Source organism: Lagenorhynchus albirostris, chromosome 1 (assembly GCF_949774975.1).
Source record: "Lagenorhynchus albirostris chromosome 1, mLagAlb1.1, whole genome shotgun sequence".
In the NCBI taxonomy this organism is placed as follows: domain Eukaryota; kingdom Metazoa; phylum Chordata; class Mammalia; order Artiodactyla; family Delphinidae; genus Lagenorhynchus; species Lagenorhynchus albirostris.
Window position 1 is genome coordinate 179,519,735 of NC_083095.1, and position 14,195 is coordinate 179,533,929.

The 14,195-nt window shown below is 40.6% G+C and overlaps 1 protein-coding gene across 2 annotated transcripts in view; it reads left to right on the plus strand.

Annotated features, from left to right (window-relative positions):
• The window catches only part of SPAG6 (sperm associated antigen 6), a 73,894-nt gene that overhangs the window by 16,602 nt on the left and 43,097 nt on the right, over positions 1 to 14,195 (plus strand). For both annotated transcript variants that reach the window (XM_060121339.1, XM_060121348.1), the window contains exons 3-4: positions 1,556 to 1,722; positions 5,395 to 5,578. In XM_060121339.1, the coding sequence (XP_059977322.1) occupies positions 1,556 to 1,722; positions 5,395 to 5,578 (351 nt within the window). The remainder of the gene's footprint in view (positions 1 to 1,555; positions 1,723 to 5,394; positions 5,579 to 14,195) is intronic.

Genomic DNA, 14,195 nt, shown 5'->3' on the forward strand with positions numbered 1-14,195 from the left:
AACACTTATGCACATGGACATGCTGATTTGGTTAACATGAGCTGTGGCCTAGGCCTGAGGAGGGGCCTAGGCACACTTTGTGTGCCTGCAAAGTTAACCAGCCTGAGTGGGATGCAGCCTTGCAACGGTGGCCTTCTGTAAAATGATCTAACCAAACCAACTTAGACGTAAAAATGACCACTAAAGGAAATTGGGAACTGCGAAAAGCCACAGGTCTCATCATTAAATGTTTCTGTGATAAGCATCATTATTCTCTGCTTATGTTATTTGGTAGTACCATTTATCTTACTTTGGTCTAATCCTATATGTTATTGTAAATGTTTTCCTTTTCTTTCTATTTCACATGTTTCTGGATATAACATTATAAAAGAATATTGGTAATATGTATTTGCTTTTATAGGTCACTGGGGTATGTTTTTAAAGAAAAGATGTAATAACATCAAGTTGAATAGCCTGCTGTAAATTAAGTTTAGCAAGTCAAATTTCTAAACTTGTTCTAGTTTGAACTCTCGTCATTACCTTTTTTGTAATCTTAGACTAAAACACCGTCATTAAAGTACAAATAACAGTTGACTATTTTGCATATTTTATAGTAAGGCAAAGGTAATACAGAGTTGGAAGTATCCAGTAAAATGGCCCAAATGCAATCATGTTTCCCCACCTCCTCAATTTTCCATACATGTTACTTATTTAGTAAGTATCAAAAAAGAATGTCTGAATTGCTAACCTTGCTCCACCATTGTGTGAGGATTTCCCTAACCTTTCTCAGCCTCCACTTCCACATCTATAAAATAGACGTGATAATAGGGCTTACTTCCTAGGTTTGTTATGAGAGTTCAGTGAATTAATATGGAAAATAAGTTCTTAAAACAATGCATGCACAAAATAACCTATAATATAAGCTACTTTTATTATTGTTGTTATGATGGTATTCCTACTATGTATTCAAGCCTAGAATGAATATTATGAGAGCTAGTATTGTGATTTATTTATTTGGAGATAATGTCAGAAATCTGAATTTGCAGCCCTTTATGAATGGGAGGCCCTAGCCAAATGGCCCTCCTAGCTCACCTAGCCCTGAAGCAAAGTTCAGTTGGAATCAGAGAAAAAAACATCGGAAGACTTGATTGAGAGGAAAGGACTGAACTGAGCCCTGAAAGATAGGATGTGCAAAGGCTGTGTGGGAGGGACCCAGCTCCCCAACACCTGCCTCCCTGCCATGTGCTAGGTAGGCATTCTACTCTGTGCTTTACAACCTCTCTCTGCGTTCGTGACGTCACGCAGCTAGTGTTTGCCAAATCAGGGATTTAAACTCTGGTTCTCCAAAGCCTTTCTTATTTCCATGCTAAGCTGCTACTTTGATAATTACAGGTTGTATTATTCTGTGCCTTAGCCAGTTAGATGCTGCTTGATATCCCATTAGTTTTTAGTGCATGATTTTGTTGTTGTTGTTTTACTGATATATTCCCCTGAATTTTCCTATCTGTGTATATGCTGAATGGTATGCTTGCCTTTTAATTTAAAATTTGCTGATTTCTGTTTTCTCATAACTTAGGTGTAATGTCTTTGCTGAGGCCTCTTCTTCTGGATGTGGTCCCAACAATTCAACAGACTGCTGCTTTGGCTCTGGGGAGACTGGCTAATTATAATGATGACCTAGCAGAAGCAGTAGTGAAGGGCAACATTCTTCCACAGCTTGTTTATTCACTGGCAGAACAGAATGTAAGAATTTTTAAAAACTAAGTAATATTTTTTTTGTTTGTTTGTTTTGGATTTTTAAAAAAATTGATAGTTTGGGTACAGTTGCAAGTTTGTAGGCATAGAATTATTAAGATGTTAATACAACCTTCAATTCTTTGAACTGCATGTAATAATACTTTTAGGGTATTTTACTTTGGGGCTGATAGGCAGCTTTTCTCCATTACTGTTAATATAAGGAGAAAACATTATAATTTTTAATGGAATTATGCATAAAGCAGTATTTCTCAGCATGGGTTTATTCAAGTTATAGGATCAGTCTTAGAAAGGTGTATGGAGCCCTGGGCAAATAAGTTATATACAATGGTGAAATCTGGTTAATGGACAATGTAAGAGACAGCTTTGAAGCAAGGGGGAGAGAAGCATCCAAAAGGAAGGAGAATACATGTAATGGAAGGTTTGACAAAGCATTTTTTTCCAAGTATGAAAGCATGTCAGCCCTTTTAAGGGCCATATAAGAGCGCCTCCATTGTTTTTTTCATCCTGTCTGGTTCCCTCTATGTTTCTAACAATAGTTAAGGATCTTCCTCTACATAGGGTCTTGGACTGTTCTTTCCATCCTGCTAGTTTATCATAACCTAGGGATGTATCTTTCTTGACATGTCTTTAAAATTAAATTCCTATTTGTTGTAACCAAAGGACAAACAATACAATTTTTAAAATGGCGGGGGGGCTTCCCTGGTGGCGCAGTGGTTAAGAATCCGCCTGCCAATGCAGGGAACACGGGTTTGAGCCCTGGTCCGGGAAGATCCCACATGCCGCGGAGCAACTAAACCTGTGCGCCACAACTACTGAGCCTGAGCTCTAGAGTCCGCGAGCCACAACTACTGACCCTGTGTGCCTAGAGACCATGCTCTGCAGCAAGAGAAGCCACTGCAATGAGAAGCCTGTGCACCGCAATAAAGAGTAGGCCCTGCTCGCCACAACTAGAGGAAGCCCGCGCGCAGCGATGAAGACCCAGTGCAGCCAAAAATAAATAAAATCAAATCTTAAAAAAAACACACCAAACATAATGAGATAGCACTCTACCTACTAGGATGGCCATAAAAAAATAAGAGAAAGAAAAAAAGGAAAATAATAATAAAAGTGTTAGTGAAGGTGTGGAGAAGTTTTGTAAAATCGTGCAGCTGCTGTGGAAAACGGTTTGGCACTTCCTCAGCAAGTTAAACATAATCACCATATGACCCAGCAGTTCTCCTCCTAGTTATGTTTCTGAAGGAATTGAAAACAGGTGTTCAAACAAAACTTGTGCACAAATGTTCATAGCAGCATTATCCACGATAGCCAAAAGAATGAGTAGATAAACAAAATGTTGTGTATCCATACAATGGAATATTATCAGTTCATAACAAGGGATGAAATCATGATATATTCTACAACACGGGTGAACCTTGAAAGCTTTGTGCTAACAGAAAGAAGTCAGGCAAAGCTACATATTGTATGATTCCATTTATATGAAATAGCCAGGATATGCAGATCCATCGAGATGGAAGCAGATGAATGGTTACCAGAGGCTGGGGGGGAGGAGGGAGTGAGAAGTGGCTGCTTAGCATGTGGGAGGTTTCTTGTCGGAGTGATGAAAATATTCTGGAACTAGATAGGTGTGGTTGCACAACATTGTGAATGCGCTAAATGCCATTGAATTGTACACTTTAACATGATTAAAATAGTAAATTTTATGGTATGTGTATTTACCAAAAAAAAAATCCTAATTGTTTAAAAATGTGCCTTATTTTTTTAGATTGGAGAGTAATTTGCTAATAACTGTCTTATCCCTAGGAGGAGTTACAGAAATTTTATTTTTCTTGTAGGCATTCCTTCTATCATCAAATGCTTGGACTCACCTCCTTCTCTGAGGGCAGGGCCTGTGTTTGGTGTCTCACATAGAAGGTTCTCAACAGAAGTTTTCTAAGTGTGAATGAGTACCCATTAGCTGTAAAGAGACAAAAAGTACTAGGGCAGAGGTGAGGAGAAAGTGAGAATGTGCAGCATCATTCACAGGCTTCTGTCTCCTTCCCCTCCCAGGCCTTTAGCCCATTTCTCCCAGGAGATTTAATATCTTCTTTATGAGGTACAAAGTCCTCCGGTTTTGCTTTTCCTTCCTTTTTTTTTTTCTTTTTTTTTTAAAGGGTAATTCTTTTGGTGAGGAATTCCGGGAGAGAAGAGAGTTAGGGATTTGGAATGAGATCAGAGAGTGATATTCTAGGCACTGTAGTTAGTATTGACTATTGATGCCCAGTAAAGTGTGAATTTGAAAATTCTGCAATATAAAAAGTCAAATTAGCTTAAGGTAATGACAAGAAATGTGTCACCGTTATTTTTCCACAATTATGAGAAAATAATCTATGGGAAGCTACTCTAAAACTATTCTAATTTTTATAATAAAGTAGGAGATTTTTGGTTACTGACATGTAAAATTAGACTTTATAACAAATATCTTAATGCCTGTATATGTTGACATTTAAGAAACTAAAGAAATATATCAAGTCAAAACATCATTACTAACATAGCATATTTCTTGTCAATATATACTGATTTTGGAGATATAATATTTTAAAGTATACTTGATGTATTTTCTCTCACATAATTTTTTATTGAATCTTAATATTTTAGCCTGCATAAATAGAATGCTTTCAAAACAGATGCTATAGTCATCTAGTCGCTTTTTTTTGTAGTCACTGTAAAGAAATAGAAACTTAGAATCTAAAATAGGGCATTAATTGGGCTCTATTAATGAAAGGTAGAGTTAGGAGACTGTTACTGTGTCATTATGCTAACCATAAAACAGGGAGTGTTATAGCCAAATACTTCCTCTACATCTAATTTTTTTTTAGCAATATGAAGAAAAACAGTCTTGTGTTTCAGTTTTATTTCTTAATCTGATAAAATTTACACATAGAACATATTATAAGTATGAAGTGTTACTTGAAATTCACATAATGGTAAGTCATTTATATCTTTGTAAAAAAACATTTCTAAGAAGGGATAAATAACAACGCACTGTCGCGCTGGTTTATTTGCCAGGAGGAGTTTTAAAATGTATCATGAATATTTTGCCTTTATGTTTATCTGATGATTGCTAAGGGAGCCTCAGAACATAGTTGTTATTTCAGGATAACGTGGGACACCAGAAAGGTTAGTTGAGGTCATGCTTAGAGACTGAGGGCAAGTAAAGGAAACGAATTTGTTAGGTGACAGTTTAGTTGCATGCGCTAACAATCTAAGAGTTCCCATAGGGCAAACAAGTACCTTTCACTGTAATGCACAAACATGAAATCTCATTATTTTATGAATTTGTAGGAAATATAATGTTTATATTTTATTTTATACAATTTCCAAATGCATGTTTCAGAGTAAAACATTTGAAATGTATTTTAAGGCTTAAATCCTTTCAGTTCAGTTAACTGAACAAAAGCAATGGGGGAAACATCAAAAAATCAAAATGATATTGCAGGATGTTTTTCATCTCTTATATTTAATAGCTGTTGAGCTTTTTTTCTTAGTTTTATTTTTTATTTTACTTATTTATTTTTTGAGCTTTTTTTTTTAATATATCAATGTCATTTTAATGTTGGTTTTGGTCTATTTTAACTTTTAGCTCAATTCACTTTGAGTTTTGTCTATTTATCCTTGTAGCGTTTTTACAAGAAAGCAGCTGCCTTTGTGTTACGAGCAGTTGGTAAACATTCTCCCCAACTAGCTCAGGCGATAGTGGATTGTGGAGCACTGGATACACTGGTGATATGCTTGGAAGATTTTGACCCTGGAGTCAAAGAGGCTGCAGCCTGGGCACTTGGCTATATTGCAAGACATAATGCAGGTAATGGGCCTTATTATAAAATAGGATTGTTAAGGTTTAGGTTAATTAGGTAAATCTGGTTTTGCTTAGTAAACCATAGATATGAGAGGTCTTTTTTTTTTTTAATTTTTAATTTTTGGCTGCATTGGGTCTTTGGTGTGGTGCGTGGGCTTTCTCTAGTTGTGGCGAGCGGGAGCTACTCTTCATTGTGGTGCTCAGGCTTCACATCGTGGTGGCTTCTCTTGTTGCGGAGCATGGGCTCTAGAGCACAGGCTCAGTAGTTGTGGCTTGTGGGCTCTAGGGCTCTAGAGCGCAGGCTCAGTAGTTGTGGCGCACAGGCTTAGTTGCTCCACGCCATGTGGGATCTTCCCAGACCAGGGCTCGAACCCGTGTCCCCTGCATTGGCAGGCAGATTCCCAACCACTGTGCCACCAGGGAAGTCCCAGATATGACATCTTAATGATATTTCTATATATTATGGGAGATAAGTTTCGAATGATGGCCGAGTTGTTTGGATCACAAATTCACCAAAAAACCTGTACATTTCAGTCTTTATGTTAGCAAAAGAAAAATTTGAAGACAGAAAGGGAATCAGGGGGATGTGGGGAGAATGAGATATTGATTAGATTCAAGGACCTTGGTAAATCGGTTCCGTTACAAAATTGTTTGAGTTTGTCACCCCTCAGGGGACATTGGGTCTTCACTCTCGCTTATGGTAGGGTGTTCCAAGCCAGCCAGGAGCCATGTCGTATGAGTGAATATTGTTGAAAAGATATGGACATGGTAACTTGCTAGAACGTATTTGTATTCAGCCCATAATCGTCAGGAAGGAGGAGAAAGAGAAGGAGCACCTTTTCTTATAAACTGAGCTCAATGAGGCCATCAAGAAGGGGCCAGGGGCTTCCCTGGTGGTGCAGTGGTTGAGAGTCCGCCTGCCGATGCAGGGGACACGGGTTCATGCCCCAGTCCGGTAAGATCCCACATGCCGCGGAGCGGCTGGGCCCGTGAGCCATGGCCGCTGGGCCTGAGCGTCCGGAGCCTGTGCTCCGCAACGGGAGAGGCCACAACAGTGAGAGGCCCGCGTACGGCAAAAAAAATAAAAAAGAAAAAGAAGGGGCCTGGGCCTCTTGTGTGAAGGTTGTGCTGACACACCTGCTCAGTAAAAAATACATAGGGAACAAAATTGCTCCCCACCACTTTACAGAAGTTGCTAAATAGTATGAACAAATAACACAACAAGAAAATAACAGTTTTAAGACAAACATATGTAAAAGTGTAAACTTTGCTGGTAATCAAAGAACTGCATATTAAAACATCAGTGAAAGTATCTTTTCCTACCTGTTATTATTTGGGGGGAAAAAAGAGTAAAGCAGAAATATAACCAAGTGGTTAAGAGCATTGTGGCCTTAGGATAGGATCTGAGTTTGAGTCCAAGTTCTACTACTTGGTTGCTGTGTAACCTTGGACATGGCTTTTAAACTTTCTGAAACTTAACTTCTTCATCTGCAAGAGAGGAAGTACTACTTCAGAGATTTGTTGTGAGGACGATGAGATAGACCAATGCTTGGTACATGGTAAGTAATCAATAAATGCAAAGTATGAATACTGTATTAATACTGAAGGTCTGAGAGGGCATGATGATGTTTCTGCCCACTGATGGAAGCACTACAAATTGTAGAAACTTGTGCAAAGGCATTTGGCAAAACTAATCTAAGCCACAAAAGAGTTCATGGCTACTCTAGAAAGCCTGATTTGGGAATTCTTCCTAAGGAAAGAATCCCACAGAATGAAGAAGCTGCATTCATGCAAATGTTATTGTAGTATTATTTCTAATATCAAAACCCCTCAAATATTTGGCAGGAATTTAGTGGTTAAATTATAGTAATTTACTTAATGGAATCTCACTCAACAAATAAAAGGTAATTATGAATCCTACATGATAACATGGAAAAGTGATTATAATGTGAAAAAAAAGACAAAATTGCACATTACAATTATAATAATATAAAAATAAATTTTTATGTGGACGTAAATTACAAGGACGTACATGTTTGTGCTACTAGGGTGATAGAATTAAGGATGTTTTTAATTTGTTTTCCAGATTTTTCAGTGTGTGTGCATGTATAAAATAATAGCTACCGTTTATCAAGTAATTACCATGTGCCTGGCTCTGTGCAGTATGCTTTAGGATATTATCTCATTTTGGCTACAGATACACTTAGGGCAGGTATTACTCTCCCTGTTAAAAAGAGGAACAAAATGGAACTTAGGATACCTGAAGTCATGTTAACGGTGGAACTAAAATTTGAGTCTAAATCTGTCTTGACTCCAAAGCCATATGTCAACCCCTGTACCATACAGTTTCATTAAGTACTCCTTGAAAGAGTTTTGAAGAAGAAACTCAAAACAGAAACAGGAAGTGGCTGTCCCATGGTTATGTTTAATTTGTTTTTTTTTTAAATTTATTTATTTTATTTATTTTTGGCTGTGTTTGTTCCTCATTGCTGCTCACGGGCTTTCTCTAGTTGTGGCGAGCGGGTGCTACTCTTGGCTGCGGTGCGCGGGCACTACTCTTCATTGCGGTGCGCTGGCTTTTCATCGTGGTGGCTTCTCTTGTTGTGGAGCGCAGGCTCTAGGTGCGTGGGCTTTAGTAGTTGTGGCACACGGGCTCAGCAGTTGCGGCCCGTGGGCTGTAGAGCACAGGCTCAGTGGTTGTGGTGCACGGGCCTAGCTGCTCTGTGGCATGTGGGATCTTCCCGGACCAGGGCTCGAACCTGTGTCTGCTGCATTGGCAGGCGGATTCTTAAGCACCGCGCCACCAGGGAAGTCCTTTAATTTGGTTTTTAAATGGTGACACTATTGGAGACAAAATAATAAAATGATATAAAAGTAAATTGAGAAAGAAAACTATTGTTTTGCTTAGAATGATTCAGAATTGGTATATGAAAATTATTTCTTTAATATCTGGATTTTGGTTTTCCAAGTAGCTTCACCTTAAGACTATTGTTTAACACTTGTTGATTGAGAAAACTAAAGCAATGTTTTAAATTAGAAGCTGGTTATCATGGGGAAACTACATGAGTATATTTAGTAATTTTTTTTGTTTGTTTTACTGTCAGAGGACTTTACGGCAAACAGATTGTAACATGGGTATTTTAAAGAGTGGTGCAGAAGAGCTTTGAGGACAACCATGCAGATATGCTCTGAGGCAGGTGCCCATAGGTAACCTTTCCATACCTCCCTTTTGTTGAACCTGAGGCTAAATGATTATAGTTCCTAAATAGGCTCTGTCTTTGGGATTCTATTCCAATTTTTGGCTATAATCTGGCTCCCACATGGAATTCCCAGTGTAATTTCAATATTTCACAGTAGTTAGGGGCTTGGGGCCCAGAAGCTCCCAGAAGAGATTACTGCATAGATTTCTCAGAAGGAAAGGGAATTGTTATCTAGTAAGCAGTAAGTCATCATTCACATCCTGAATATCAGTGAAAATAGAAGATTTACCTCCAAATAACCTGATTTCTTTCTTGGTGATCTCTTAAAAATGGAATATATTGAGATTAAAGGGATTCATTCAGTGTTTTCTTCTGGGTATTCGTGGTAAGTTGTTTGATTAGATAGTTTAAGAAATATAAACCTTAAAGGAGGTGCAAAAAATATGTACCTTTAAGCGCAATAAGAAAGGAACCTTTAAGGAAAAACGTTTGTGTATAGGAAACAGAAATAAAGTAAGCATACAATTAGTAGAAGAGGGAAATCTATGGGCATCATCTGACTTTTCCTTATTTGAAAAATGCAATTTCTAAAAGTTACTTCTATGTATAGATTTTAAAGCATTTTACAGACAACCAAGGGAAACTGGGGGCTATCCACCAGAAATGGTGGTGGTGGTGGTTTTAACTCGGGGCAAATGGTCTCATTAAATGTCCACGCTTGACTCAGCAGGTACGGAATACAATTGATAATATGTACCTCTTACTCGGAAGATAAATAAGCTATTTCTTTCTACTCTGGGCTCCTTAATAAAGGTCGAGGTAGAATTCTTCTCAGACTGGTTGTCCCTCTTCCTCCGTCTTGCTACATTCTCCCACTCAGCAGAATTATTCTGGTTACATTTTTACCTAATCGGTGTCAAATCTCTCACTCTCTCCGAGGACTGGTCTTACTTTTGGAGCTACAGGGGGCGAGGCAGGAGGAGCGGTGGGCTCTGCGGCCGCGGTGCTCCCACCGGTAGGGCCCAGGCGGGGGCTTCCTCGCGCTCAGGGCCCTCCTTCCTCGCTCCGCCTGGCAGCCTGGCTCTGGCCTTGCGCCTGCCGGTGGCACAGCAGCTTCGTGGAGGAGCGCCGCCAGCGAACTTGAGCGCAGCATGTGGCAGTCATCAGAGTACTTGGGACAGAGGTGAGAGCAGCGGCCTGGCCGCAGCCTGAGGAAGGAGGGGCCGCGTAAGTGTTTTGTAGGAAAGATCTTCCACATTTGGGCTGAAAACTAAGTTTTCAGTGTTTGTTTAGGAGCTTTAGCTAAAAATTCTGTCTCTTGTAAACTTTGCCTCCTGTAAACCTTTGCTGTCTCAGAATAAACTTTGGCTGTTCTCAGTCCTGGCAAAGAGGAATACGTTTGATTAGGTGTTCTAAAACATTTTAATTATTAACACATTATATTATATATATATATATAAAATATTAACATATCATAGGTGAGGAAACTGAAATAGAGAGGTTAAATCATTTATTCTGGTCAGACAGCCATTTATGGCAGAACTGCTTGGCAATTACTCAGAACCCTTCAGAGAGTCTTCCTTTTTATAATGTGAGAAAGGCAAGTGTATGAAAGCTCATCGTTCTTCATTTTAAGCTCCTTGTAGTATCTGACAGTCTTGCCAGGTACCTCTGTTTTTAATCCCTGATGACTGGTTTCCACATGTGTGACTATTCTTTCTCTCAGGGATATCATTTATATCCTAAATCAAATGAGAAATTTCCCTTCCAGCTCAGTAGCAGTGAGGAGAGGAGATTGCTGCAGCCACAGATGAGCAGTGCTTGCAGGAATTGGCTCATTCTGATACTATAGAAACATCGAGTAGATTACAACCCGTTTACCAAATAGGTAATGTAAGGAAGAAATCCGGACAGAGCTGGCTGGCCTGATTCTTTTCTATGTCATGTGTCAGTAGTTGCAGTACGCAAGCTCAGCAGTTGTGGCACGTAGGCTCCCGGGCCACGGGCTTCAGTAGTTAACGGCTTGCAGGCTAGAGTGTAGGCTCAGTAGTTGTGGTGCACGGGCTTAGTTGCTTCTCAGCATGTGGGATCTTCCCGGACCAGGGCTCGAACCCATGTCCCCTGCATTGGCAGGTGGATTCTTAACCACTGCGCCACCAGGGAATTCCCTAGAAAATTTTAAATTATATACGTGGCTCACATTCCCATCTCACAGCACTGACTTAGAGTTCCTGTGCCTGCACTCTGTGTTTTGTGTGTGTGTGTGGGGGGGGTTGTTGTTGTTAAAAGGCAATGTAGGGCTTCCCTGGTGGCGCAGCGGTTGAGAGTCCGCCTGCCGATGCAGGGGACGCAGGTTCGTGCCCTGGTCTGGGAGGATCCCACGTGTCGCGGAGCGGCTGGGCCCGTGGGCCATGGCCGCTGAGCCTGCGCGTCCGGAGCCTGTGCTCCGCAACGGGGGAGGCCACAACAGTGAGAGGCCCGTGTACTGCAAAAAAAAATCCCAAAAAACAAAAACAAACAAACAAACAAACAAAAAGACAATGTAGTGGTGATGCTGTGGTCTCAAAAAGTCACACTTAATATTCATGCTTATTAATCAGTATAACTGAGCAGTACATGTGTAGTAAGTTAAGGAATATGGAACTAAACTTACCATTTGGGGAGAAGTAAATGATGAGCCCACTTGGAGCAATCACTTACTGATGTAAGGGCTGAAATGTACTTTATAAGTGGCCAAACTAAGGCTCGCACATTGCTGATGGGGCCACATACTGATAACTCCCTTTGGAAAACAATATTGCAGTCATATTAGGTTGACCTTATGAAATTACCTATATTTGATTGGTTTTGACTTAACAAAAACAGCAGTTTCATGTGGTTTAATCTAAAAATATCAAGAACCTCAAAAAATGTCAACATTCTTCCCTTCAGGACCTTCACCTCTGTGCCTCTATCTTAACTAAACACATACGTGCACGCACATATGTGTGAATGTGTGTATGTTTGTCTAACCTGTAGAGTATATTTGTATCAGTGTAGGACCCGTGGTAGCCAGCCTCCCAAATGCCCCTCAGAGATCCCACGTCCTGGCATTCTCACCCTTGTACAGTCCCCTCCCACATCGTACCAGGATTGGTCTGTGTTACCACCAGAATGCTGCAGAAGTGATGGTCTGTCACTTCTGAGAGTAGGTGACCAGCTCTGCAGGATCGAGCCTTCTGTTGTGGGGTTCTCTCATCACTCACTCTGAGGGAAGCCAGGTGCTGTGACATGAGGACACACTCAGGCAGCCTGTGGAAAGGCCCATGTCATGAGGAGCTAAGGTCTTCGACAACCAGCAAGAAACTGGAGCTTCCTACAGCTACACAAGTGAGCTTGGAAGCAGATCCTACCCCAGTTGTGCCTTCAGATGACTGCAGCCCCAGCAGACAGTGTGACAGCAACTTCATGAGAAACTCCAAGCCTGAACCCCCCAGCTAGGCTGCTCATGGATTCCTGACCCACAGAAAATATGAGATAAGGAATGATGCTTTAAGCTGCTGAGTTTGGGTCATTTTGTATGTAGCAATGGATAACTAATAAATAAACGTAATCTTAATGCACAAAGAAGTTCACTGTACTGAACTTAAGAATGGCAAAGCCCCAAAGCAAACAAAACAATTAAGTGTCCTGAGTAGCTGGGGTGGGGGGGAGAGGTTAAGTAAATTATGGAATATTTACTCAGTGGGATATCATGCAGTTATTAACAGTGTTGGGCTGGCTTGTCCTCAGGAATAAAAGTGGACAGTGGAGGCCCACAGGTAGCTTCATTAACCACCCAGAGGCAGTCACCCCGAGAACTGCTGACCGGGGACCACTTGTATAAAAACACCCTGTAAACTTTCTAACCATCCAGTGCTTCGTTTCTGTTTCCTCTGTCCTTTGTGTGTTCTTGCAGAGAATTCCACTGGGCCACTGCTAACCCTTTACTGTTTAGCCTCCTCTGTCAGCCTGAGCTCCTCGAAGGCAGGGACTTGCCTAAAACTGGGCTGGAACAAAGAACAAATGCCAGTGAAGTTCGAAAGTTTGAATAATAAAATCTGCATTTGCCATCTAAGGATTTTTTTTCCCCCCAGCAGAATGCAGATTGTAGGTGGAATGAAACTACGATTGTTGCAATATTATATAAAGCAAGTAGAAATGAATGGAAACATGTCTAGATACAAAAAGCGTATTTTGTAAAAAGCTGATTCTAAGTAATTTATTATTTTCTTCATACAAGAGCACTCCAGACCCTCTCTGTAACTTTGCCTTTTCCAATTCAGCTTAGTCTCAGCTGTTGAGTAAAGTATAAAACTAAAAGCTGCTAAAGTCAGGGTTTTAAAAATGGCTTTGTATCTTATGCTACCTATGCTCTTCCAAGGCTGTACCCAACTCTACCACTTCCCACCTTCTCTTTCTCTCGTCTCCACTTCTCCTTTCCGTATTTTGAAGCTGTTTTTTATACTTGAGCCTTGTATAAGTGCGCCATCCATCCAGCTGATTGTAATTTCTTACTAAGGCCCCGTTAACTCCAGGTCAATGGCTTATTTGACTCACTTGACCTTTTAAAGAAGCTAGAATTATTTAACCTTCAAAGCATATGTATGTATGTGTGTTAACATCTCTCAGACACTCAATCCATATGTAAGGGTTAGACCGATGGCTCTGGAGATGGGGTGGAAAGAGGTGGCGTGGAGATAATGGGTAGGAAAAATGACATTTGTGGGAGCGGGGGATAAATAAAAATCATACATTAGATTTTTTCATAATAATATGCAAATTCCCGCCACCTTTTCTCACTCCGACATGCGGTTGGAGATATCAGTTTCTCAGCTCAGAATTATAGCTCTAGTGAGCCATCGTTACCTGTAGAAGGATATTGCTTCTCTCAGATGTGTTGGTGTAGAATAAAGGTTTTTTGGTAGCTGGCTTCCATGCCTTCCTCTTCCTAGTCACATCCCTGTGCAGTCTCCGCCCACGTTGCACCAATGAAATATAGCAGAAGTGATGGCATGTCACTTCTGAGGTTAGATGATAAAAGACTATGGCTTTTGTCTTGGGTTCTCTCCTCTGGATCACTCACTCTGGGGGAAGCCTCATCATGAGCTACCTATGAAAGAGCCCAGAAATGGGGAGGAACTGATGCCTTCTTCCAACTCCCGTGGGCACGCTGGGAAGAAGATCCTGTAGACCCAGTGTATCCCGGTCAAGCCTCAGGTAACTGCAGCCCTGGCTGATGGCTTGATTGCAGCGTAGTGAGAGGTCACAGCCTGAACCATCCAGCTGAGCCGCTCCCAGATTCCTGACCTACAGAAGCTGTAAGATTATAAACGTTTCCTGTTTCAAGCAGCTAAGTTTGGTGTAGCAGTAGGTAACTAAACCAGTTGTAAACAGCTGGGTTA